The sequence below is a fragment of the Narcine bancroftii genome, chromosome 4 (assembly GCF_036971445.1).
Source record: "Narcine bancroftii isolate sNarBan1 chromosome 4, sNarBan1.hap1, whole genome shotgun sequence".
In the NCBI taxonomy this organism is placed as follows: domain Eukaryota; kingdom Metazoa; phylum Chordata; class Chondrichthyes; order Torpediniformes; family Narcinidae; genus Narcine; species Narcine bancroftii.
Window position 1 is genome coordinate 217,755,150 of NC_091472.1, and position 25,624 is coordinate 217,780,773.

Sequence of the window (25,624 nt, forward strand, 5' to 3'; positions counted from 1 at the left end):
GACCCCTTTTCTGATGGCAGCAGCAAGAACAGAGCATGTGCTGGGTGGTTTGGGTCTTTGATGATTGTTACTGCTCTCCAACGGCAGCGTTCCCTCTAGATGTACTCAATAGTTGGGAGGGTTTTTCCTGTCATGTCCTGGGCTTTTTGCAAAGTTTTATGCTCATAGTTGGTGCCCCCATACCAGACCGTGATGCAGCTGGTCAGCACATTTACCACCACACAGCTTTAGAAATTTGCCAGGCTTTCTGGTGTCATTCCAAAGCTTTGCAAACTCCTGAGGAAGTAGAGACACTGACGTGCTTTCTTCACAGTGTCTTTGCTGAGCTGGGTCCAGGAAAGATCCTCTGTGACTCCCAAGAACCTAAGAGCTCAGCCTCTCCATCTCTGATCCCCCAAGGATTACTGGATTGTAAACCTCTGGCTTTCCCTTCCTGAAGTCAACAATCAGCTCCTTAGTTTTGGTGACACTGAGTACAAGATTCTTGTTGTTGGTGCACCATTCAGTCAAGTTTTCAATCTCCCTCCTGTATGCTGACTCATCTCCTTCCTTTATACAACCCACTACCGTGGTATAGTTGGCGAATTTGTAGATGGTGTTATTTTAAAACTCTTTCAAAGTATAATTATTTTGAAAGAGTGCAGCACCTTTCTCTCGCTACTGTTAATTCTGAATAAAAGATATTGCTACTATTGGCAGTTTATATAAGATACTTTTTGGATTCATTGGGATGCAAAACTTCATATGTGGAAAGGAGGACATTATCATTGATTTTACAGTTTTCCATATTTTTAGAATATTTGCAATATAATTTAGTCTAATATAAATGTGGCAATCTGCTGCAGCATATGGATTCAAGTCATGCTCCCAGAAAGCTCAAGAAACTGAAATTATGCTTCCTGATGAATCAACTGGTGATAACAGCAGTTAATGTAACAGAGTGAAACCTGATTGTGCTGAATTAAGCGGAACATGTGATTTTAGTAATCTGGAGGTCAGGGAGGAGTAAACACAAGGATTCCTATACTTGATGATGATCCAAAATCATGAGCTGAAATTCCAAGGTGCAATAGCTCATCTTCTCACCATAAAGTGCCTGAGTGGCATAAAACTGTCACAGGAATAAAGCTTCCAGCAATGAGGACGTGAGAGGCGACATTTTGTGCAAATAATCAAAACGCTAGACCAACAAACTCAGAAATGAACAACTTCCTCAGAATAATTTCTTCCTGCCCAGGTACTGATGCTGAAACCATAGGTCACTACCTTCACTTCACAACGCAACGTTTGGAGACTCCACGAGTATAAAATTGTGGAAATCCTGAGGTTGTTTTCAGTGATTCTCTGCTCATCTACAAGCTTTGCAATGGTTCACTACAAGCTGCAAGAGCAGCTGAAATCAACAAATTCTGGGAAACCAAGATGCTGACCTGAGATAGACTTATTTGCTGGCATCTGGGTCAACATCCTGCTCAACCATTTCTATCCAAGGACTTGTCCAAATGTTTTTCAACCGTATAATTGTGCCCATGTGGTAGTGTACTCTCTCATGGCGAACTGGCCCTGCGTGTAACGCCACATGGCGGGGATGATGGCGCTGTCAGGGTTTTCTCCCTGCCTCAAGTCTCCTGCCCAGCGCATGCCTGGGGCAGTGATTATGATGCCATAATGCACAAGGTGACTGAGCTCATGCTGCCCTTAAAAGGGCGTGCACTGAATTTGAATAAAAACAGTCATTAATGACTTTCAATGTGGTGGCTGAGTCTTTCTTGGCTGTGTCCAGCACTACATTGGTGACCCCATTGAGCCCAGATGCCTCTCTGGTCTCAAGAACATGGATCCGGCAGAAATCAACACCGTTGCCATCAAACTGTCCCCCTTCTGGACCCATCACCCATGTACATGGTTTGGGCAGCCGGAGGTGCAGTTTCAACTGAGGAACATTTCAGTAGACGCCACAATGTTCTACCACGTCATGAGTGTGCTGGAGGAAGAAACGGCAGCCAGGTTGGACAATCTAATACACAACCCACTGGCTGAGGGTAAATATCCTGCCCTCATGAACCTGCTCCTTGGCACTTTCGGGCCTCCCCTCAGTAGCGAGCCTCCAGGATCCTGCACCTCGACGGGTTTAGGGACCGCACACCATTGGCACTAATGGGTGAGAATCTGGCGCTGGCGGAGGATCACAAAGCTTGCTTCCTATTCCATCAGATCATCCTCGAGCAGATGCCCGGGGCCATCCAACTACTCCTGGTGGATGAGGACCACAGATCCATGCCTAGTCATTGGTTAGCATGAAGAGCATGAGGCTGGTCTATGCTCACACCTTCCATTCGGTGAGCCTGGACGCCTCTAACGCCTGCAGGCCCGAGACCACCGCAATTTCCACTTCCAGGGATGAGTATTCGAACATACTCCATGAGTTCCCCGCCATCCTTCAACCACGATTCAGTGCCACCTTACCCCAGCACGGAGTATACCACCATATCTCCTCGCAGGGCCCCATGCTGCACGCCAATCCCAAACAACTTCCACCCACGAAGCTGCAGCTGGCAAAGGAGGAGTTTTCCCATCTGCACGAGTTGGGGATCGTCCATCGCTTGGAAAGTGCCTGAACATCCCCTCTCCACATGGTCTACAAATCCTCCAGGGGCTGGAGGATTACCGGCATTTGAATGATGCAACCACACTGGACAGGTACCTGGTTCAACACATTCATGACTTCTCAGCCAATCTCCATGGCGCGCAAGTCTTCTCCAAGGTCGATCTGGTGCGGGGGTATTATCAGATCCAGGCTCACCCTGAGGACATTGGCAAGACAGTGATCATCACCCCCTTTGGCCTCCGAATTCCTGTGTATGCCTTTCGGCCTCAAGAACGTGGCACAGACTTTTCAGCGCTTCATGGACGCAGTGGGTAGGGACTTGGACTGTGTGTTTATCTACCTGGATGATATCCTTATTGCCAGCCGCAACTGTGAAGAGCACAAGGCACACCTTCGTACCCTGTTTGCCTGACTGGTGGAGTTTGGCCTCACAGTCAACAGTGCCAGTTTGGCAAACAGATGCTGTAGTTCCTAGGGCCCACCATCTCGGCACCCGAGAAGGTCACGGCTGTCCAGCAGTTCCCCAAACCCACCACTCTCAAGGGCCTACAGGAGTTCGTGGGGATGGTGAATTTTTATAATTGGTTCATCCTCGGCACCAACCCCACCATGCGACCGCTTTTCGCATTGATCAGCACCAAGGAGAAAGTCCTGACCTGGTCGGAGGAGGCAGTGACCGCTTTTGCCACAACAAAGGAGACCCTCGCCAACGCAACTCTATTGGTGCACCCACTCCTGGAGGCACACACGTGGCTCTCAGTAGAAGCCTCTGCCACGGTGGTAGGGGGCTTACTCAAGCAGTGGTTCAATGGACAGTGGTGCCCACTGCCCGCCGGATCTCAGTTACAGCACTTTCGACTGGGAGCTCCTGGTGCTGTACCTGGCCATCCGGCACTTTCAATACTTTCTGGAGGGCAGGCCCTTCACGGTGTTCATGGACCACAAGTCCATCATGATGGCCAAAGATCTGAGGTTGGCTCACCAGCAACGCCACTTCTCCCACGTGTCGGAGTTCACCACCAATATCCAGCACAGGGCAGGCAATGCGCTCTCTCGTCCGGTGATCAACGCTCTCATTCCCGGCCTTGACTACACACAGTTGGCACAGGCCCAGAAGCAGGACACAGAGACGCAGGCTCTCCGGTGTGCCATCTCTTGCCTCGAGCTCCAGGACATTCAGTTGCCTAACAGCGTGGATACACTGCCCTGCGACGTCTCCACCGGCTCGGTGCACCCGGTTGAGGGTTTTCAGCTTAGTCCATGACCTAGCTCAACCCTCAGTGAAGACTTCAGTGGGAATGGTGGCAGAGCGGTTTGTGTGGCATGGGCTCAAAAAGGTGGCTGAGATGGTGAGGAACTGCACCAGGTGCCAGGCCTCCAAGGACCACCGGCATACGCAGGCCCCAATCCAGCAATTCGACCCGGCGATGCAGAGATTTCAGCACATCCATGTTGATGTCATAGGCCACCTGTCGGTGTCCAGAGAAGCGCGCTACCTTCTCACAATAGATGATTAGACCACGAGATGGCCAGAGGCCGTTCACATCAAAGAGACTTCCGCAGAGACCTGCGCCTGGAACCTAGTTAGTCGTTGGATTGCTAGGTTCAGTGTCCCAGTGCATATCACCAGTGACAGGGTCACCCAGTTCATCTCCGCATTCTGGGCTCAGCTAGCGAACCTCCTGGGGGTTAAACTCCACCACACCACAGCCTACCACCCACAAGCAAATGGTTTGGTGGAGAGGTTTCATCGTCATATGAAATCCGCCCTCTTGGCTCGCCTCAATGGCCCAGGCTGGGCAGACGAATTGCCCTGGGTCTTGCTTGGCATCAGAGCAGCACCCAAGAAGGACCTACAGGCATCTTCTGTGGAACTGGTCTACGGCGCGCCGCTCTTGCTGTCTGGTGAGTTCTTTGTCCTGGAGCCCAACATCACGCCCGAGCACGTGAACCTTTTGGCAGATCTCCATAAGAAACTATCCTCGCTAGCCCCCCCCCCACCTCCCTCGCATCATTGTGTCCAGCCGACACATCATCCCAAAGAGCTGGACTCGGTGGAATTCGTATTTGTTCAGCGCGGCCCACATACGGCACCTTTACAACGGCCATACAAATGTCCATACAAGATCCTCCAGTGGACCAGCAGGACATAGGGGGTAAACACAAACTTTTCACCGTGGACCATTCGAAGGCGGCAGACTTAGACCTATCACAGCCAGTGCAGATGGCTATGCCCAAATGCCGGGGCTGCCTGCCCAAGCGGCGGGACACATAGCCGGTTCTGTTGGGGGGGGGGAGGCTGTGTGGCGGTGCACTCTCTCATGGCAAACCGGCCCCATGTGTAATGCCATGTGGTAGGGCAGCCATGGGAAGATGGCGCTGTCAGGGTTTTCTCCCTGCCTCAAGTCTCCTCCCCAGCGCACACCTGGGGCAGTGATTATGACATCACAATGCACAAGGTGACTGAGCTGAATTTGAATAATAACAGTCATTAGTGACTTTCAATGTGGTGGCTGAGTCTTTCTTGGCTGGGTCCAGTCCTACACACACTTCCTTTTGGCACCTTGTCCATATACCCAACATCCTCTAAACTTTCCCCTCAGGTCCCTTTTATATTTTTATGGAATGAAAGAAGAAAGTCTGCAGATGCTGTGATTGTAGTAAAAACCATAAAAGCTGGAGTAACATGGCCAATCTCGCAGTGTCCATAGGAGTTGTAAATATATTACCGACGTTTTGGGCCTGAGCCCTTCTTCAAGGTAAATCTTTCCTTTTAAATTTCTCCCTTCTCATCTTAAACCAATGGCCTCTGGTTTTAGATAACCCTACCTTGGGAGAGAGACTGCGACCCTTCATGATTTCTATGCTGTTCATGATTTTAGCTCTGTAAGATCGCTTCTCAGTCTCTTTCGATCTAGCGAAAAAAATTGCACCCTATCCAGACTCTCCTTATAACCTAAGCCATCCAGTCCTGGCAACATTGTGGTGAATCTTTTCTGCATCCCTTTTAGATTAATCGTATCTCTGCCATAGCATACTGGCCATAATTGTACACAATCACCCAAGTCTTATTCAGTTGTAACATGATGACCCAGCTCTTGCACTTAATCCCTCCTGCTTTCTAGAAATCAAGGGTGTACCTGTGAGCACTCACATGGACCCATTATACCCATCTTTGTGTAGACTACGGGGAACTATTCTTGTCCCAATCTAACTATGACACCCTTCCCCAACTCTTTCTCCACCGTATCAATGATTGTTTTGTGCTGCTTCCTGCACTTGTATGGATCATGTCAATTTCATCAATTGCCACCAACTTCCATCAACCCGCAAATTCTCCTGGACTATTTCTGACACCTCTCTCCTTTTCTGGATTTCTCTGTCTCCATCTTGGGAGACTAATTATGCACCAGTATCTTCTATGACCTTATGAACTTCCACAGCCCAATTCCCAGGAACCCACTGCTCCTGTATTCCATTCCAACTCCACCCAGCCCACCTAGGATTTCTCTCCTTTTGTTCAATCTCTTTTCTAACTTAATTACCTCAACTCATTACCCCTCCTCAGATAGTTCTATCTACCCATCATCCCTTCCTTATCTGGTTGCAGCCTCTGTCTCTACCCTTCCCTGGTTCCAACAGCCTTATTTTATTTTCTTCATCTATCACCCCCTGTTGCACCTTCCTTCTCTCACTTGCACATACTGGCAGTCTTTCCACTGCCTTCTTAATCCTGCTGCAGGGTGTCCACACATATTGTCAACCAAACCTTTGCCTCTGCAGATGCTACTTGACCTGCTGAGTAGAGGTTTTGCACTTAGCCATGTTGCTCACGAGCATCATCTGCTGCGGTAAAACAGAATGTTGTGTGATTTTGCCCAGAAATTAGATGCCACACAATCCACCTTTGAATTGTGAATTTCTTAGATGTTATGTATATCTGTCTGCTGGAGTTTTCTGGGAATTGCTCTGGATATTCAACTTATTTCTCACTTTGTGGAGCAGTAACCAATAATTTCAAGTTTTCACCACATCTCTACAACTATTCCAGGTTAACCAACACTTCATTTGTGATTCTGTAGAGAACATTTACTACATCTGGTGCTCCTGATGTGGACTCCTCTACATTGGGGAGACTGGACATAGACTGAGTGATCACTTCTTTGAGCAATGCCACTCTGCCTACTGTCACAAACAGGATCTCGCAGTGACCACTTTAATTCCACACACCATTAACATACAGACTTCTCTCTTCATGGCCTCATATATTTCCAAGTCGAGGCCATCCACAAAGTGCAGGAACAGCACTTCATATAGTCTCTCTGCAGTTTCCAACAAGATGGCATCAATGGCATCAAATTTCTGTTAACAGCCTCCTTCCCTCATCCCCCTGACTCCCTTCCTCCAGCTCCCCAACCTATTCCCTTCCTTCTCCTGTCAGAGAGCTCTCTTTCTTACCCCTCTGCCCTCTCTTTCTGTAACTTCTAGCCTTCTTTCTCTTCTACCCTCCCACCTCTATACACCTGTTAACTCTTAACTGAGCCAGAGTTTCTCCTGGGTCCAGTTCTTCCACCTTTCCAATTCAGGTGTCTGTTTGATTTTGGCATTCATGAAGAAGGTCCGAGGCCTGAAATGTTGACTGCCTTTCACTTACTATGGACGCTGTGTGATCTGCTGAGTTTCTCCAGCACTTTTGGGCACCTGCACCAGACCTCAGCACCTACAAATATTCTTGTTTGCCTCTCATTTTCAAATATTCTTCTAGATAGTGACAGCATAAGCATTGAAACATGGAGCTCAATGAGAAAATAACCACTGAAATCATGTGGTAGCAATGCTGGCATCAAAAGTTGGCTGCTTTATCAGCACCCTATTTTGTGAAGGGCATTGGAGAAATAGAGCGAGTACCAGAGAGATTTCCTGAGATGATATTGAAGACGAGAATGACTCATTATGAGAAGCAGTAAGATCTAGTTAGATCCCACCAAAACCTATTTTTGTGGATCAAGGAACTGTCGATGTAGTTCCATTAATTTTTTTTAAATGGGAATTTTAATTTTCATTTGCATCAATACAAGTACAGTATTTATCCATATCATAAAGAATAAAAAATAATGATCCAAAAAGAATACACATTTTCATATTTATTCCCCCTGACCTCCCCAAAAATGTAGGAAAAAATAAAAAAAAAGAAAAGAAAGCCTGCCTGATAATCATATAACCGCTTGTTAGTTGAATTACAGATTTACATAATGACCTTGAACCTTGAATTAACTAAGGTGAGTTGGAGTGGGAATGGCAGATGCTGTAGATGAAGCCATAGCAATAAAATCCATAAAGGTTCCAAACCTTATCAACTTTTTCTGGTTGTTTTTGTAAATTATACATTATTTTCTCTAATGGTATACAATTTAATAATTCCGTTTGCCATTCATGGAGTTGCACTCAACCCCACATTATTGTCTAATTTCCATGTTACAGCTATACAGCTATACAAATCTTCCTCTGATAAATATCTAACTTCAAATCAAAAATATCTCTAATAAAAATATTTTGGGATATTTCAAAACTTTCATCTTCATAACTCATCACAATAAAATAGTTGTATCTTCCCAAAATTTTCCTTCTTTTTCCACATTGCCGAACTTCATGGACAATCAATATTTTTTTGCACTTGCAAAAGTGCATGTATATGAGACGATTTGTTATGTGCTTTCCTTAAAAAAAATAATGCTAATTTATATGTTAAACTCAATGAAAATATTTATAAAAGAAAGAAAAACCTATTTTTGAGGAGTTCTCTCTTTAAAATATTTTTATTGAGTTCAATATAATCTCATTATACATGTGGCATTAACATAACAAGGAAATATCAAAATATATACCAAATATATAACTGGTAAAATGCTCTAATTAACAGTTTCCCATTCTCATTATTAATTGTTAATTAATATTATTTGGATTAAAATTAAAATCACATAAATTACTTTCTAATCAATCTGCTCATAACTTGGGAATATATCAATTACTATTAAGTAATTACTATCTACTCTAGACCATCATATATCAAGTCCAATTAATCAACTTTAATTAAAAAAAGAAAAAAAACTAAACTCTAAACTAACATAATCTAAACCTACCTATGAATCAGGTAACTTGAATACAAAACAAAGAGATAAAAGAGAAGGACGAAACTAAATCGGATCCCAACTTCCAGAAACCAGACGGAGCATCGCCGGAGCAGCCCAACAGCCTAAAACCACCAACCATGATAATATTCTATAAACGGACCCCATATGTTTTCAAAGTAGAACTTTATATCTTTGATACTATATCTAATATTTTTCCAAACTTGACTATGCCATTACATCATGTAGCCACTGCCTATGATCCAGTGGAAGTTCATCTTTCCACTTCATTAAAACCCATCATCTGGCTATCAGCGTGCTAAAGGCTAGAACCTTCTCTTGAGATACCGACAAAGATATAGTCGGATCATGAATAAAGCCAAACAAGCCAATTAAAGGGCATAGGTCTGTTTTAGTCTAAAAAATCATTGATAAAGATGGAAAAATGTTTCCCCAAAATCTTCCTAATTTGGAACATACCCAAAACATGTGGATTAGTAAGGCCTCTAAAATTTCACACAATGCATAAAAAGAAGGTAATTTAAGTTTGGACATATGTATTCTGTGTATTACTTTAAATTGTAATAATCATTGATCAAACTAAGAGCGGAATGCCAGTCTTCATCTGAAAAAGATATATTAAGATCTGGTTCCCGATCAAGAGGAGTTCTGAGACAGGTGCTCAAACTGAGGAATTTTCACGGTGAAGATGGTGAATATTTTAATGCTGGTTAAATAATAACAAATGAATAGTAATTTAATATGAAGGTAAGAAGAGAACAACTACATAATGCAGGTCATGAGGTCACAGAAAAGCCTTCCATGAATTGTGGTGAATTCAGAATACAAAATGCTGATGTAATATGAAAGGAAATTTATTAATTATCTGAAAAGATAGATGTTGAAAGAGTAGGAAGGTGAGATTATACATATTTCATTCAGAGATATTGACTCTTCCTTCCATGCTCAAATGTATTGAACAAAAATATATTTCAACCAATACACCCATTCCTATATATTATTTTAAGAAAACTGTGTTGTGCAAAATAATGATGCAATTTTTTAAAATACAAAATAGCTTCATCCATTATGACAACATTTGAGAACTGAACAAAATTCCAGCAAAATTGTTTTATTGAGCTATTTAAAGAACAGCTCAAAATGATTATGGATGGAATGCTAGAACTAATGATGCAAAGTGCTAAGAATCAAATTAAAGAAACAACATTTTGTGGTAGCTACAGTTGTGGCAGATCACAGATAAGAGGGTAAAAGGAGATATAAAGATGGAAATGAAAAACTTAAGTTTGATGCAGTGCACAAAAGGTATTACAGTTATTCATTACAGGTTGTGTGCATTAACAGGCAAGATAAGCATATGCTTCCACATGCTCCTACCCCACTGAATTGGTATAATCTCACCTTGACTCGATTTTGTCCCCCCTACCAGTCCATTCCCTTCCTACTTACATTCATGATACATCATATGCCCTCCATCACTTCAACAATTTCCAATTCCCTGAACTTAACCGCATAATTTTCACCATGGACATCTAATCTCGACACACCTGCATTCCCCCTACTGAAGGTCTCAAAACCCTTTGTTTCTTTCTCAACAACAAATCCTTCTGCACCACCACCCTCATCCATCTGGTGAAATTTGTTCTCACCCTCAATAACATTTTCTCTGATTTATCCCACTTTCTCCAGGTCAAAGGGGTAGCTGTGGGTACCTGCATGGGTCCCAGCTATGCCTGGCTGTTTGTGGGCTTTGTGGAGCAATCCATGCTGCAAGCCTACACATGCGACGCTCCTCCATTCTTTCTCCACTACATTGACGACTACTTCAGTGATGCCTCCTGCACCTGTAATGAGCTCATGCTAATATTCACCCCAACCACAAATTCACTTGATCCATCTCTGGCAACCCTCTCCCCTTTCTTGATCTCTCTGTCTCGATCTCAGGAGACAAACTCGCTATCGATATTTTCTACAAAATTACCAACTTGCACAGTTACCTCAACTACACCTCTTCACACCCTATTCCCCCCCCCACCCCACCCAAGGATTCTATTCCTTTCTCTCAGTCCCCATCCCTCCGTCATATGTGCTCCCAGGATGAGGATTTCCATTTCAGAACATCCAAGATGCCCTCCTTCCAAAAACATGGCTTCCCGTCTACCACCATCAACTTAGCCCTTAGCCGTATCTCCTCTATTTCCTGCACATCTACTCTGGCTCCCTCAACCTCTAGACACAAGGACAGGATTCACCTTGCCCTTGCATGACCTGCTGAAAATGCTTTCGCCAACATTTTTGTGTATTGCACTGCAATCACAGCATCTGCAGACTTTCCTGATCAACCCCTGATTACTATTGTTAGATATTCATGAATATGCAATAGAGAGACGGTATTTTGAACTGTTGCATTTCATGTGATGGTGATATTTCTACCATACTGTCAAGCAAGGTGTTTCAGGATTTGGCCTCAGTAAAGGTAGCATAACGTCAGGAGAGGATGACTTGGAAGGGGTGATGCGTTCATGGACCTGCTTCCTCAGACCTTCTATATAGTGGTTATGGATTTTAGAGCTGCTGTCAAAGAGCATGTTTATTCTGTATCTTGTGGATGTTGCACATGATGGTCATGTGACTGACGGATAATTAAGTTGCCAACAAATCTGTGTGCCTTGTCCTGATTGCTGTTGGATGCCTTGAGTATTGTTGTGCCTTAGAAATTATGGAATGGCTTTAAAGTGTCAAATGAAACACCTGTTGCAGAACACCTTTGCCTTTTAAAACGGTAGCCATGACTAAAGGTGACATATGGATGTTTAAAGTGAGGCATTTGATGAAGCAGATATTCTAAGACACCCTCTTGTTGGAGAGAGTTATTGTCAGTGATTTAGGTGACATAAATGAGAAAAATTGTTTTATTAAGAAGATAAAAAATAGGAGCAGGAGTTGGCCATCCGGCCCATTGAGCCTGCTCCACCATTCAATAAGATCATGGCTGATCTGATGATAGGCTCATCTCCACCGACCTGCCTTTCCCCATATACCTTAATTCCCCTATTTGGTAAAAATCTATCAAATATATTTACTGAGGCAGCCTCCACTGCTTCAGTGGGCAGCAAATTCCACAGATTCACCACCCTCTGGGAAAAGCAGTTTCCCCCTCATCTCTGTCCTAATCTACTACCCTGAATTTTGAGGGTATGCCCCCCTAGTTCTGGTCTCTCCTACTAATGGAAAGTATTAGTAGGATACTTTCCCACTAATCATAATTCCTATTTTTTTTAACCTACCTCCATCATACCTCCTTTCATAATTTTAAATTTCTATAAGATCATCTCTCATTCTTCTAAATTCCAGCGAGTACAGTCCCAGACACCTCATTCTCTCCTCGTAGGTTAACCCCTTCATCTCTGGAATCAACCTGGTGAGCCTCCTCTGCATTGCATCCAAAGCCAGTACATCCTTTCTCAAGTACTGGGCTCCACAGCTAGAGTAGCGGTTAGCACAACGCTGTTGCAGTGTCAGCAATCGGGTCTGGGGTTCAAATCCTGCGCGAAATGTAAGGAGTTTGTACATTCTCCACATGTCTGCATGGGTTTTCCCAGGGGGCTCAGCTTTCCTCCACACTTCAAAATATACCGGGGGCTGTAAGTCATTTGGGTGTAAATTGGGCAGCATGGACTCGTGGGTCGAAATGGCCTTTTATTGTGCTGTATGTCGAAATTTTATAAAGTAAGGGGACCAGAACTTCACACAGTACTCCTGATGTGGAATCACTAGCATAACTTCCTTGCTATTAAACTCCATACCTCTAGCAATGAAGACCAACATTCCATTTGTCTTTCTAATGACCTGCAAACCAATTTTTTGTGATTCATGCACAAGCACACCAAAGTCCTTCTGCATGGGAGCGTGCTGCAATCATTTGCCACTTAAATAATATTACGATATTCCATTTTTTCCTTCCAAAGTGCATAACCTCCCACTTGCCAGCATTGTGCTCCATCTGTCAGACTGTTGTCCACTCACTTAACAATTCTATATCTCTCTGCAGCTTCTCCAATTCCTCTGCACAATTTGCTTTTCCACTCAATTTAGAGTCATCAGCAAACTTAAATACATTACACTCTGTTCCCTCTTCCAGATTGCTTATGCATATCGTGAGCAGTTGCGGGTCCAGTACTGACCCCTGGGGCACCCCACTCACCAGCGATTGCCAACTGGAAAACTCTTTTCTTTCCATCGGTTAACCAATCCTTTATTCATGCTAATGCATCACCCCTAACTCTATGCACGCTTATCTTCTGTATTAGTCTTTTATGCAGCACCCTATCGAATGCCTTCTGGAAATCCAGGTCAACAATGTCCACCTGCTCCCATCTATCTACCACACTTGTTATATCCTCAAAGAATTCCAGTAAATTTGTCAAGCAGGACATGCCTTTGCCGAATCCGTGCTGCATCTGCCTGATGGATCCATTTTGCTCCAGGTGCCTCGCTATTTCTTCTTTAATGATAGCTTCAAGCATTTTCCCAACTACAGATGTTAAACTATCTGGCCTATAGTTCACTGCCTTTTATTTATATCCTTTTTTTGAATAGTGGCATGACAGTCACCGTCTTCCAATCCACCGGCACCTGCCCAGAGACTAGAGAATCTTGGTGAATTATAACTAAAGCCTCAACAATAACTTCTGCCGATTCTTTCAGTACCCTAGGATGCATTCCATTAAGACCAGGGGAGTATCTATCCTTTGACACTCAAGTTTTCTTTAGTCATAGCTACCACGTCCAGGTTCTCACCCCCCATCACATCCATTACATCCATCTTTGGCATATTTGATGTGTCCTCCACTGTGAAGACCGACACAATTATCTGTGTAAATGTGAATGGAACTACATCTGATAATGTGATGGAAGGCAAAAAATCTTTTCAGAACCGTGTTGAGTCGAGAATACAAACAAAAGGAAATTTTGCTGCGACATCTTAATATTTAAAAACTACAATCATCTTTCATCATGCTTAGCATGGTGACTTCAGCTTTTCTAAGATTTTTGATGCTATGTTCAGTCAAAAAACACTTCAGTGGAAATCTAACTATATCATATTTGGAATTAAACTCTTGTGTTTATGTTTAAACAATACTATCATGCAATCTGGACCTGAATGCTTCTGCAATAACCCAAACCAAAGATCAATGAAGATCGGCGAGCATCTGTGAACAAAAGGTGGCATGATAGGAGAGTTTTGAATGAGCTGAGAATTATGGAATTGACTGTGTAACTGGCAGGACATAGAAATAAAATCAGGAGTTAAAAATGGAATGTATGAGAAAAGGTCTCACCACATAAATGACTATTATGCAGGTGGATTTAGGAGTTAATGGAATTGAGATAATATGCAGTTAGAACCTCGGTTTAATTTTGGATCAGCAGTTGAGAAAGTCTGGCATTTGGATTATTATATGGAAAATTTGCCAGGAAAGTTATGAACAAGAGTAGTGAGAGACTGGAAAGCAATTGGGGAAATCGTATGCATGATTCATACAAGACTGGCGTGCAAATTATAAGGAGAGGAAGAGAAAGCTGTTGTTGATTGCTCTGGGAAATTAACATTAAAATAGGGAGATTGCGTTTCAGTTTCTTAGGGCATAAACTCCACGTCTGGTGTACTGTGTACAGTGCTGGTCTTCCTATTTAAGGAAGGATTGAATGCACTGGAAGGGGATTACAATGGGGAGGTTAGGAAATATTGGACAAGATAACTAATACCAGCTGGAGTTTGGAGAAGTCATAGGCACTTGATTGAAAATATAGGATCCTGAGAGGGCATGACTGAGTGGATGTCAAGAGGACATTTCCTTGTGTAGGAGAATCTAGTTCAAGGGGTTACTATATCAGATAAGATATGTCATTTTACAATGGAAATGAGACAAAATTCATTCTTCACAGATGAATGGGAAGGTAGCAAATATATCACATGCTGAAGAATGGAAGGAGAGAGAATAAAAGAAACAAATAGGTAGTTAGCCCCATTATAATGCAAATGCTAGAAACTTATTAAGGATGTGATAACATGGCATTTGAGAAATAATTGAAAAGAGAATCAACATGAGCCTAGATTTGGAACTGTTTTCTACGGATGCTACCCAATGTGTCCATTTCCATCATTTTCTGTTTTTATTCAAGGCTATAAATGGACTTGAAAGGGTCGATAATTGGGCTGCAGGGATGCTTTGAATGAAAAGTTAAGAGCTATGGACCGTTGCTTTAGCTGTATATTAACTTCCTGTCTTTCATGAAAATCCTGTACTTTGGGCTGTAAAAGCTGGTGCTATTGTGAAAATTATGCTGGAACACAAAGCAATAGTTTGGCTTGACCTTGTGAATTAGGATTTTTTTTAATGCCAGGGGCAAAATAAAGTAAGGTTGATAACTTCAGTCTGTAAAATCAGAAATGTTTCATATTTCACTGAAATTGGAACATTATTCCAGTTTATGAGAAATAATTGAACATGTTCTGTTAATCCAGGTGGAGAATGGATAAATCAGTCATAAATCATTGATAATTTTGGCAGAACCACCTTGCAAACTTGGAGACATATGCATGAACACCAGCGCTATTTCAGTCCAAACCATCATACTGTCAAGGAAAGGTACTAAAATCATTTAGAAATGCAATGCACAGAATGGAAGGGAAACAAAAGCAAATATGAAATGTTACATTACACTCCATGGGGTTTGAACTGAATGTCTATAATGTTTCCACTAACCTTGGATGAAAGCAGCAGCCAGCAACCCAATCACTGTGACCTTCACCCGTCATAATGATATCACCATTGGGAATGGACCACATCTTCCAGAGGCGTTCATCACTTCCAGTTACCAGAATTTGTTTCCGTGGATGAAGAGCGAGGCTAAAAAAATGAATGAAAAAATTAGAACTATGGATTGAATATGGTGAAAGGGGCTTTCCAATAGTGTTTATTTTATAAACATGAGAGAATACTTTGTATTCTAAGGGAAAAACAGTTGGTCATGACAGTTTCATGAATTATTAGGTTATTTTTGCAAAGCACTAGTAAATTTGTGCCATCAAGTTTTCACAAAGAATATAAAATGATGACAATTAAAACAATTTGCCATCTTGCTAATACAACACACGCTAAAGGATATATTTACATTCACTGTAATGTCGAAAACACTATGTAGTCTTTTTGTAACCTGCCACCCTATACAGTTTCTGGACTTTCATGTTAAGAACTGAAACTAAAATGAACAAGATGTACCTGTATTATCACTGAGCCATCCATTATTTTTTCCCCACTTACTTAAACACAACAAACAAAGTAAGGGCTTCATTTACATGTTCAAGTTTACTATTGTAAACTACATGTCAAGTGGACCTGGACAAAAAGGCATTCTTCAGTCCTTAGTGTAAATTATTCGGATCTCAATGTAAAATACACATGCAAACACATACATAAACATAGCCCACACATTTACAAGCGATTTACAGTATATGCAGTACATATAAATAAATAAGTATTGTCAAATAATAGTAGAGTCTCAGAGGGATTGTATGAGCAGTTCAACATTCTCACTGCCTGTGGGAAGAAACTGGTTCTCAGCCTGGTGGTTCTGGCTTGGATACTCCTGTAATTCTTTTCTATTGGGAGTAGCTGGAAGATGCTGTGTGCAGGGTGGAAGGGGTCCTCCATGATTTTGTAAGCCCTCTTGTGAAGGATTATATCATATTTTATATTTGAAGGAGATAGATTGTGGATGTAGTATCGGTCACAAACAAACACAAACACTTCACAAAACAGATCTTATTTAAAATGCCGGAGCTCTGCTCCAGCCAGACTGTCCAGGCTCCGAGTGTCTATGCAAAAACTTTGAAGAATGCCTATATGGACTTCACAAGTAGGTGTTAATTGGACATGCTGTGGAGTGATGGATTACTTGTTTTGAAATTAACAGATGAATGGACTAAGAAGATTGCGGCCAGTGCTGCAATCTGTCTGAATGCAGTTTGCTGTTCTAAGAAGGTCATGTGGTTTTGCAAGCAGAGAGAGAGAGGAGACAAAACAGGCTTTCTCTAAGTGAGAGAGAGAGAGAGAGAAAGAAAAACTGGTTTCTGCAACATGGCAAGCTGGCAGCTTGTTTAAAACCTTTGTGGTCCATACAAGAGGAATTGACTGTTTTACCTGAAATAAGGGAAATAAAAAGGAATTCTGTGTGACCTGCAGAAGAAGAGGATATTTGGAAACCCATGATGGGGCAAGTTTCCTCGCCAAGACACGAAGTAACTGATGGAAATAAATTAGTTTGTGTGTGTTCAACGAGCCACAAATCTCTCTCTGAAAAAAGACAAGAACCTTCCTGAGCAGTAACCACTTAACTGTTTCCACCAGAGCCTGGTGAAAATTCATAAATATTAAATTCTGTGCACAGTATAAGAATTGTCTGATACCAGTGAACTTGGAGGTGTGAGAAGTGACATTGGACTGTGAATCAAATAACTTTTATGAACTTATACACATTACATAGACGTGCGCTTAGAATAAGAAGGGGGTTAAGTTAGGTTAAGTTAATAGTAATAAGTTAAAGTTTGATCCTGTTTTTATGTTTAAAGAAAATTAAAACCAACTTTTGTTTAAGTAACCATTTGTCTTGGTGAATTTCTATTGCTGCTGGGTTTTGGGGTTCTCTGGGCTCATAACACTCTTCAGACGATGATCACGGTGGATCACGTCGATAGAGGGGAGGGAGACTTTCTGCTGCTGTTATGGTCTGGTGAATTGACCTCTGATCCAATGCTCTACCACACTGTGATGAAGGATACTCTCAATAAAGCTCCTGTAGAAAGTTGACAGGATGGTAGCTGGTCACCTTGTCCGCCCCAATCTTCTCAGAAGTACAGCTGCAGTTGTGCTTTCCTGATAAGTGAGGAAATGTTGTGAGCCCAGGATAACTCACTACTTAGGAACTTGTTCCTCTCCACACTCTCCACTACTGAGCCATTAAAATGCATTGGAGGGTGGTCGTCCCTAGTCCTCCTGAAATCCACAATCATCTCTTTTGCCTGGTTGTTATTCTCACACCCTTAAACAAGATTTTCCACCTCTTCTCTGTAGTCTCTCATCGATGTTGCTGACGAGGCCGACTACTGTTGGACCATCTAAACATGATGACTGCTGGAGCTGAATCTGGCAGTTGCAGTTGTGGGTCAGTAGTGTGAACAGGAGTGGGCTGAGCACACAGCACTGAAGTTCACCAGTGCTCAGCGTGACAGCTGCTTCATTAAGACACCACTTCGTAAAGATGCTCTTAATGAAGTGAAGACTAATGGCACTAATGCTGCTGTGTAATCTCTATCTCTGCTGGTGGTGGTACTTTGCTTGTAAGCAGTCAATGCAAAAACAAATGCAGGATCTGCTTTAAAGAAATCACAGTGAAATGACAAACTTTGTGCAGTGACAACCATTGTGCCTGAAAAATAAGATGGTGATTTAAGAAATAAGAAAACAATGCAACATGCCATTAGCCATTTGAGCCTAACCAGTGATTCTACAAGAACATGCCTAATCAATGTTATCGGCCTTTCTCATATTCTCCCTTATACCATAGAGGGTTAAAACATTTTCAATCTTAGCTTGAAAATCAACATCTGACTGAACGTCGACTGTGGTCTTCGAAAGAGAATTTCAAGATTCCACCATAATTTGCGAACACAGGTGTTTCCTAACTGTACTCCTGAAGGGCATCACTTGCATTTTTTGACTCTGCTTCCACATCTTGGGACTCAAAGCAGTCAAAATAATTTCTGCTTCTCTATTCTTTTAGTTCACCTTGAAAACCTCTTGAGCAAATCACCCCTTAATGTTCTCAATTACTCAGAATCAGAATTTGTCATGAATAAGCCATGAAATTCAGTATTTTGTGGCAGTATCATAGAGCACACATTCACATTATAACCATCTTGCAACATTACTATAAATTTAAAAAATATTAGTGCACAAAAAGTAAGGCAGTGTCTTTGGTTCATTGATTATTCAGTGATCTGATGGCAGCGGGGAAGAAGCTGTCCTTGTGCCACTGATTGCTTGTATTTTAACATTTTTAAAAGAAATTAGATGTACAGCACAGTAACAGCCCATTTCAGCCCACCAGCTCGTGCTGTTCAATTTACACCCAATTAACCGACATTCCCGGTACGCTTTTAGGCTCCAGTACCTTTTCCCCCAATGATAGCAGAGTAAAGAGGGCCTGGCCTGGATGGTGGGGGTCTTTGAGGAGAGAGGCTGGTTTTTTTTAAAAAAACACTGCCTCTTTTAGATGTCCTCGATGGAGTGAAGTCTGGTGCCTGTGATATCGCAGAGTAACAACACTCTGGAGTTTATTCTTGTCTTGAGAGTTGGTGCCTCCATACCAGGCAGTGACGCGACCAGCCAGAATGCTCTCCATGGTATTCCTGAAGAAATTTTCAAGCATTTTTAGTGATGTACCAAATCTCCTCAGACTCCTCACAAATTATAGCCGCTGGTGAGCCTTCTTTGTAACTGGATCAACATGGAGGCTCCAGGACAGATCCTCGGAGATATTGACACGCAGGAATTTGAAGTTCTTGACCCTCTCCACTACTGAGCCCCTGATGAGGACTGGGTCTTGTTCCCCTGACTTCCCCACTGGGAATACACCTCCCATTTTTGTCATTTTTACATTTATTTCAAGTCTTGTAAAAAGATGTCTTGGGACTTTTATGAAGAGCAAAGATGTTTAAACAATATCTTTGACTAATAACTATCTTGCAACTATCAACATTTTTTAAAAAATCATAGAATTATGGACTGGTTGCAGTATAGGAAGAACCATTTTATTTGTTGACAGTAAACCAATTTTCCATTTGGCAGATTCTGTTTCCACTGTACATACAAGCAGTGAATTCCCAGTTAAAACTGCTCTCCAGATAAACACATTTGTGCTCATATTTTTTTTGTCCTTTCCTTGAAATTTTACAATTTTCCCTGCTGGTTGAATTATCCATGTATGGGAATAGCTTCTGCAAATTACTCTATCAAAATGAATCATTATCTTTCAATTATCTTCTTCAAGGATCAAAGTTCAAATTTATTGTCAGAGTGCATAACATATGTGATGACAAACAACCCTGAGATTCTTTTTCTTTCTCTGCGAGCCAAGCAGAATTTCTAATTACCAGCAACTATAAACTGTACTCAAAGAAAGAACTGTGGAAAAAAAAACCTGACTGTGCAAATACAGAAGTATAAATACACATGTGGTGGTACACCACCGGCCTACTGCAGGGGGCAACCTCTGTACCTGCAGGAGTGTAAGGGGACAGGACAACACCTGGCCGGCTGTCAATCAGTCGACCTGAAGGGATCAAGCCCCACCCAGTCAGGTGTCAATCACCCTCCGGGATATAAGCCTGCACTGGCCTCCCGAGGCCTCACTCAGAGTTGCTGCAGCCACAGCCAGCCTGGCTCTGTGGAAGCCTTTGTGGATTAAAGCCTGTTGTACAGTCTTTACCTTGTGTGGGTCTGATTCTGTCTAACAGGGCACCACACACAGTAATAAATAATAAGCAAAGAGTCCTTAAATGAGCCTCTGAATGAGACTGTGGTTCAGGAGTCTGATAGATGAGGGGTAGCAACCATTCCTGAACCTGGAGGTACAAGTCCTGTGGCACCTGTACCCCCTTCTTGTTCATGGTAGCAGTGAGAACGTGGTCTCTTGATAATTGTTGCTGCTCTCCAATGGCAGTGTTCCATGTAAGATGTTCTTGATGGTAGGAAGAGATTTATTTTGTGATGTTCTGGGCTGCGTCCACTGCCTTTTGCAGGATTTTTCACTCAGGGGTACTGATGCCCTCATACCAGGGAGTGACGCAACCAGTCAGCACGTTCCCCACTACACATCTGTAGAAGTTTGCCAAGTTTTCCAATGACATGACAAACCTCTTTAAACTCCTGAGGAAGTAGAGGTGCTGACATATTTTCTTCACAATGGCATTAATATGTTGGGCTCAGGACAGATCCTCTGTCATAGTGATCCCTCAGGAATTTAAAGTTGCTGACCTTCTCCACCTCTTATTTCCCCAATGCTCACTGGATGGTACACATCTGGTTTTCCTTTTCTAAAGCCTACACTCAGATCCAACCCCAGCCCCTCCATTTCAATCTATAAATTAAAATATCTTAGCATCAAATATAAATTATTGTCAGAAATGCTAAAGTTGCAATTTTTAAAAATTACTACAGTTATCTTTGGATGCATTTCTTTCTATTTGGAGACATTTTATCATTTTAGAATGATATTAGCAATACAAGTGATGTAGTCAAACTTGCAGGAACATCATGAAAACAGTTTATTATCAAAAACTGAATTAAAACTGAGAAAAGAGATGTGGAAAATTTGAACATAGGGCTAAACCAGTAATCAGTTTTGAAGTTCCAATTCAATAATGGATAGTAATTCAATGCATTTCCATACAATGTCACCATTGTTAGCCTTCCCACCAATATTTTTGAGCTTACTAGTTGCTCTGAATCTCATACATCTCCACATATAAAATTATCTTCATGTTTCTCCATTTTTTTTCCATATGTAGATCCCTTTAGTTATGTGAGAGTTACCGGTGGTTTAAATAGGATATATCAAGAGAAGCTTTTTTCCCCAATAAGCAGGTGGCATATGGTTTAAAATCAGGTAAAAATGATTCATACTTATAGGCAAAATAATGGTGGGCATTAGAACAAGGTGATGCTTCTGGTAGGGATTATTAGCCTTTGGTTGTGGCTTATGATCTGGAACTATTAGTGGGGGGTTGTAGAAAGAGAGCTTTCAGAAGAGAATTGGATGGGCATGAGTAAAAGTAATTTGTGAGACAATGGGGAAAGAGTTGGGGAAAGGAAATAATTTGCTTTAAGGCACTGTCAAGCTCAGAATGGCCTCCTTATGTTGAAATCATTCTTTGTCTCAATGTATCTGAAAGTTGAGGACTGGTCTCCTGGCACCACTTTCAAACTCACCAAATAAGATAAAATATGTGATACATGATGATTCTCTGATCAGTAACCTCTCAACATTCAATATTCAAGATTCCTTTTATGCTCAGGTAATAATAGAAAAAATGTATTATTCATAAAATTTCCTTTTGGCTGCAAACAAAGCGGCACCATTTGCATTGCCCAGTGCCCTAACAGATGTAAAAGCAAAAGAGAGTCCCTTCCAAGACATTGAATGTCTGTGGATTTGCCTCCTGTGCTCCCACGGCCTCTGTAGCCAATCTATTGGCAATCTGAGCTCCAGATTCAAACCTCCAATATGATCAGCAAAATGTCAGTGACCGAGGCCTTTCAGGGGCCCTTCTTGCCTTCAGCATCCCCTCGAATTTCTGTTCCGATACCTGCAATATCTGGTTCTCATAAGCCAGTCTCCAGCAGCCCGTAGCCTGTGTGGGCCCTTCGATGGCAAAGTCACGACCAGCCCGCAGCCTGTGTGAGTCCTTCAGTCTCTGAGCCTTTCGCTGGTCTTCTGCCACAATTACCATCCTATATGGTTACTTTTTATGCTTCTCCTCCTCAACAGGGGGTGCTTTCCCTGTTCCGGTGTCCTGCTGCAGTCCATTTCTCCTCCAGAGTCTGAAACCCCATCTTGTCCACTGCCCATCACAGACACCATCATCTTGGACGCAAATCCTGCGGTTGCATGATTTAAAAAAAAATCAGCTCCTTTTAACAAGTCGTTTAAAGCCCATATGGAGCCATTGGCATTAGGAAGGGAAGTAGGACCCTACAGACCAGCCCTGGGTCTCCACTATCCGCTCTCCCTGGGCTGCACAAATGACATTGCTCCCATTTCAACAGCTCCAGGTGTGGCTCTATATTTTTTTTATTAACAGCTAAAGTAAACTTCCTTTTTTCTTTCTCAGCTAGATCTAAATTATTCTGCACACTTTTTCCTCTTCCTTGAATCCTATTATGATTTGTGGTTCAGGACTGCTTTTGGTCAAGGTAATCTTGTTCATCTGCAACACCAATTCAACTGTTCAACACCAAAATCAGGACAATAAGTCACCCATCACTCATTTTTTTGTATCAGTAACAAACAATATTCAATCACTGCATCTGCAGACTTTCATATGTGACTACAAACAATATTCTGTTCGACAGATACTTGCCATGTTATTCGTCTTTCACTCTTACCAAGTGATGGGCTTAATTTCAAATCTGAAGGCAAAGGAGCAAGCTGGGAAGTATCCCCACAAATAAATCATTAAGTTAATATTATGTGCATACACATACATTATGATAGGTATTTTTGAGTGCTTTTGCAGATCTGGCTTAAATTTAAATTCCCATTCACATATCAGGTATGTTATGCTAAATCCAACTAGAATTTCATTGTTAATACATGTTTAATTAAAATCTTGCTTAAGGTCCAAAAAAGAGCCATCCTAATAGTAGAAAAGTACATTAAAGCGCTCTGCTGAATTCAAGTGAGGAGCCAAAGTGGCTCCTGCAACCTCGAGTGCTGCTATTTAAATAAAAATTCTGTCAGATATCAATTATATCAAGATAACAGGAAATAAGCAAATGTGATGTTGTTGAAATGCCTATTTTTTTTCCCTTACAGTTTCAGCATAATCTTTTAAGGTGCTGGGAGCTGGATATGTTGTCCTGGTGTAGTTTGAAATAATGAGCTGAATCATGCTTACTGACAGCCAGCTGCTCAGAAGGGAATTGCTGATTCGGCTTGTTACTCACTTCCCTGTGTGTTCAGCGACCTGATTAAGTCTGGATCAACCCGAGAGTCAGATGCCTCACTGCTGGACACCCCACTCAGCCCAGTGGTGGCATACTTTTTTTTTAAATTTTTAAAAATTTTTTATTTTTCACACCATAAATCACAATAGTCATGATATACACTTTTTCTTTTTCACACATTTACAGTCCTGAGAGAGGGCCAGAATGTACCACAATTGGTCCTTCTGACATAGACAATGGTAGCAAAGACATGGCAAGAAAGGGTAATTGCAGATAAGAATGCAGAACAGTACAGCAAAGGTTAGCCCTTCGGCCCACGCATCCTTGCTGAACATGATGTCCAAATTAAAGTGAAACTTTGCTGATTGCACCGTATAGATAGCCCTCCATTTCCATCTTCAATGCTAGAACACAGAATACTACAGCATAGTGCAGGCCTTACAGCCCACATTGTCGTGCTGACCTCAATATACCTGCCAAAAAAAAAACTAAACCCCCCCTAACTCATAACCCTCAATTTCTTTTCAGCTAGGTGTCTGTCTAAGAGTCTCTTAAAATTATCTATTTTTCCAGCCTCCACTACCACCCCTGGCAATGCATTCCAGGCCCCCACAACCCTCAGTTTAAAAAAAATACCCCTGACATCTCCCCTAAACCTTCCTCCCTTCACTTTGTGCATATTTCCTCTAGCATTTGCTACTTCCATCCTGAGAAAATGTTGCTGGCTGTCCACCCTATCTATGCCTCTCATAATCTTCAAGACCTCTATCAAGTCTCCTCTCATCCTTTTGCACTCCAAAGAGAAAAGCTCTAGCTCGGCTAACCTCATCTCATATGACATATCTTCCAGTGCAGGCAACATCCTGGCAAATCTTCTTCACCTCCTTCCTGCAATGGGGTGACCAGAACTGAATACTATTGTTATCTACTTCCACTACTACTCCACAATCCATTCCACTATCTGAATAAAATATTTAAGCTGCACATCTCCCTTAAACTTCCTCCCCTCACCTTAAATGCATGTCCTCCAGTAGGTGAGGCTTTTGCCCTGTGGAAAAGATTCTGACTGCTCACCATATCAAGGCCTCTCATGATTTTATACATCTCTATCAGATCACTCCTCCACCTTCTAAGCTCCAGAGAAAACAATCCCAAGTTTGTCCAATCTTTCCCCATAGACTATACCCTCCAAACATCTTCTGTAACCTTTCCAAAGCCTCTACATCATCCCTGTAATGGGGTGACAATCATTGCACACAATATTCCAAGTGAGCCAAACTAAAGTTTTATAGAGCTGCAACATGACTTCCTTGCTTTTATACTTAATACTCCACCCAATGAAGCTAAGTGCCGCATACAGCTTCCCACCCAATCTCATCCCCCTCCTCTTTGGTTCCCTCCTGTTGATCCCTATCTCCCCACTGTTCTTCCACTCATTACTCTCTGTTGTGTATTTCGCTTCAAGAATTGCCTCACTGGGGGGAGTCACGTGATGGAGTAGTAGCCGGTCGAGGAACTCCATCCCTCTCCGGAAAAGTAAAAAAAAGACAGTGAAAAAACAAAGGCACAAACACAAAAACCAAAATAAAGTGAAAGTAAAGGTGTGGAGAAAATGGCAGCGAAGAAAGAAAAGCCAAAAGCAACGGGAAGAAGAGAAGAAGAAAAGACGTCGGAATAAGAAGGTGAAGGCCTTACCTGTACGAGGAGGCCCGCCGTGGAAAGAGAAGCCCGCTCCCTAAGGTCAGTTGAAGCCCCAAACTCGGGACTACAAAAATGGCTCACGGAGCCAAACAAAAGTGCTCAACTGCGCATGCGCGACTCCTCGCGCATGCGCAATGCGCAAGACAAAATTAACACTGACGGGAGGGAGGACCAGCTGAGGGGTCGATCTCCACAGCTGAAATTGACAATCACAACAAAGCAGCAAGAGGAAACATAGAAAATAACGAGAACAAGAAAGAAGAGAGTAAAAAGAAATCAAAGAAACAACAGATGACCAACCCAGAGGAAGAAGACCAGCATCAAGACACTTCTAGTAAAAATAAGAAGACCACAAATGCCCAACAAAATAAAAC

General features: G+C 42.2%; 1 protein-coding gene across 4 annotated transcripts in view; it reads right to left on the reverse strand.

The window, feature by feature from the left end:
- Positions 1-25,624, reverse strand: part of LOC138761591 (sperm-associated antigen 16 protein) — an 879,716-nt gene that overhangs the window by 561,894 nt on the left and 292,198 nt on the right. For all 4 annotated transcript variants that reach the window (XM_069933944.1, XM_069933945.1, XM_069933943.1 and 1 more), the window contains exon 11: positions 15,528-15,671. In XM_069933944.1, the coding sequence (XP_069790045.1) occupies positions 15,528-15,671 (144 nt within the window). The remainder of the gene's footprint in view (positions 1-15,527; positions 15,672-25,624) is intronic.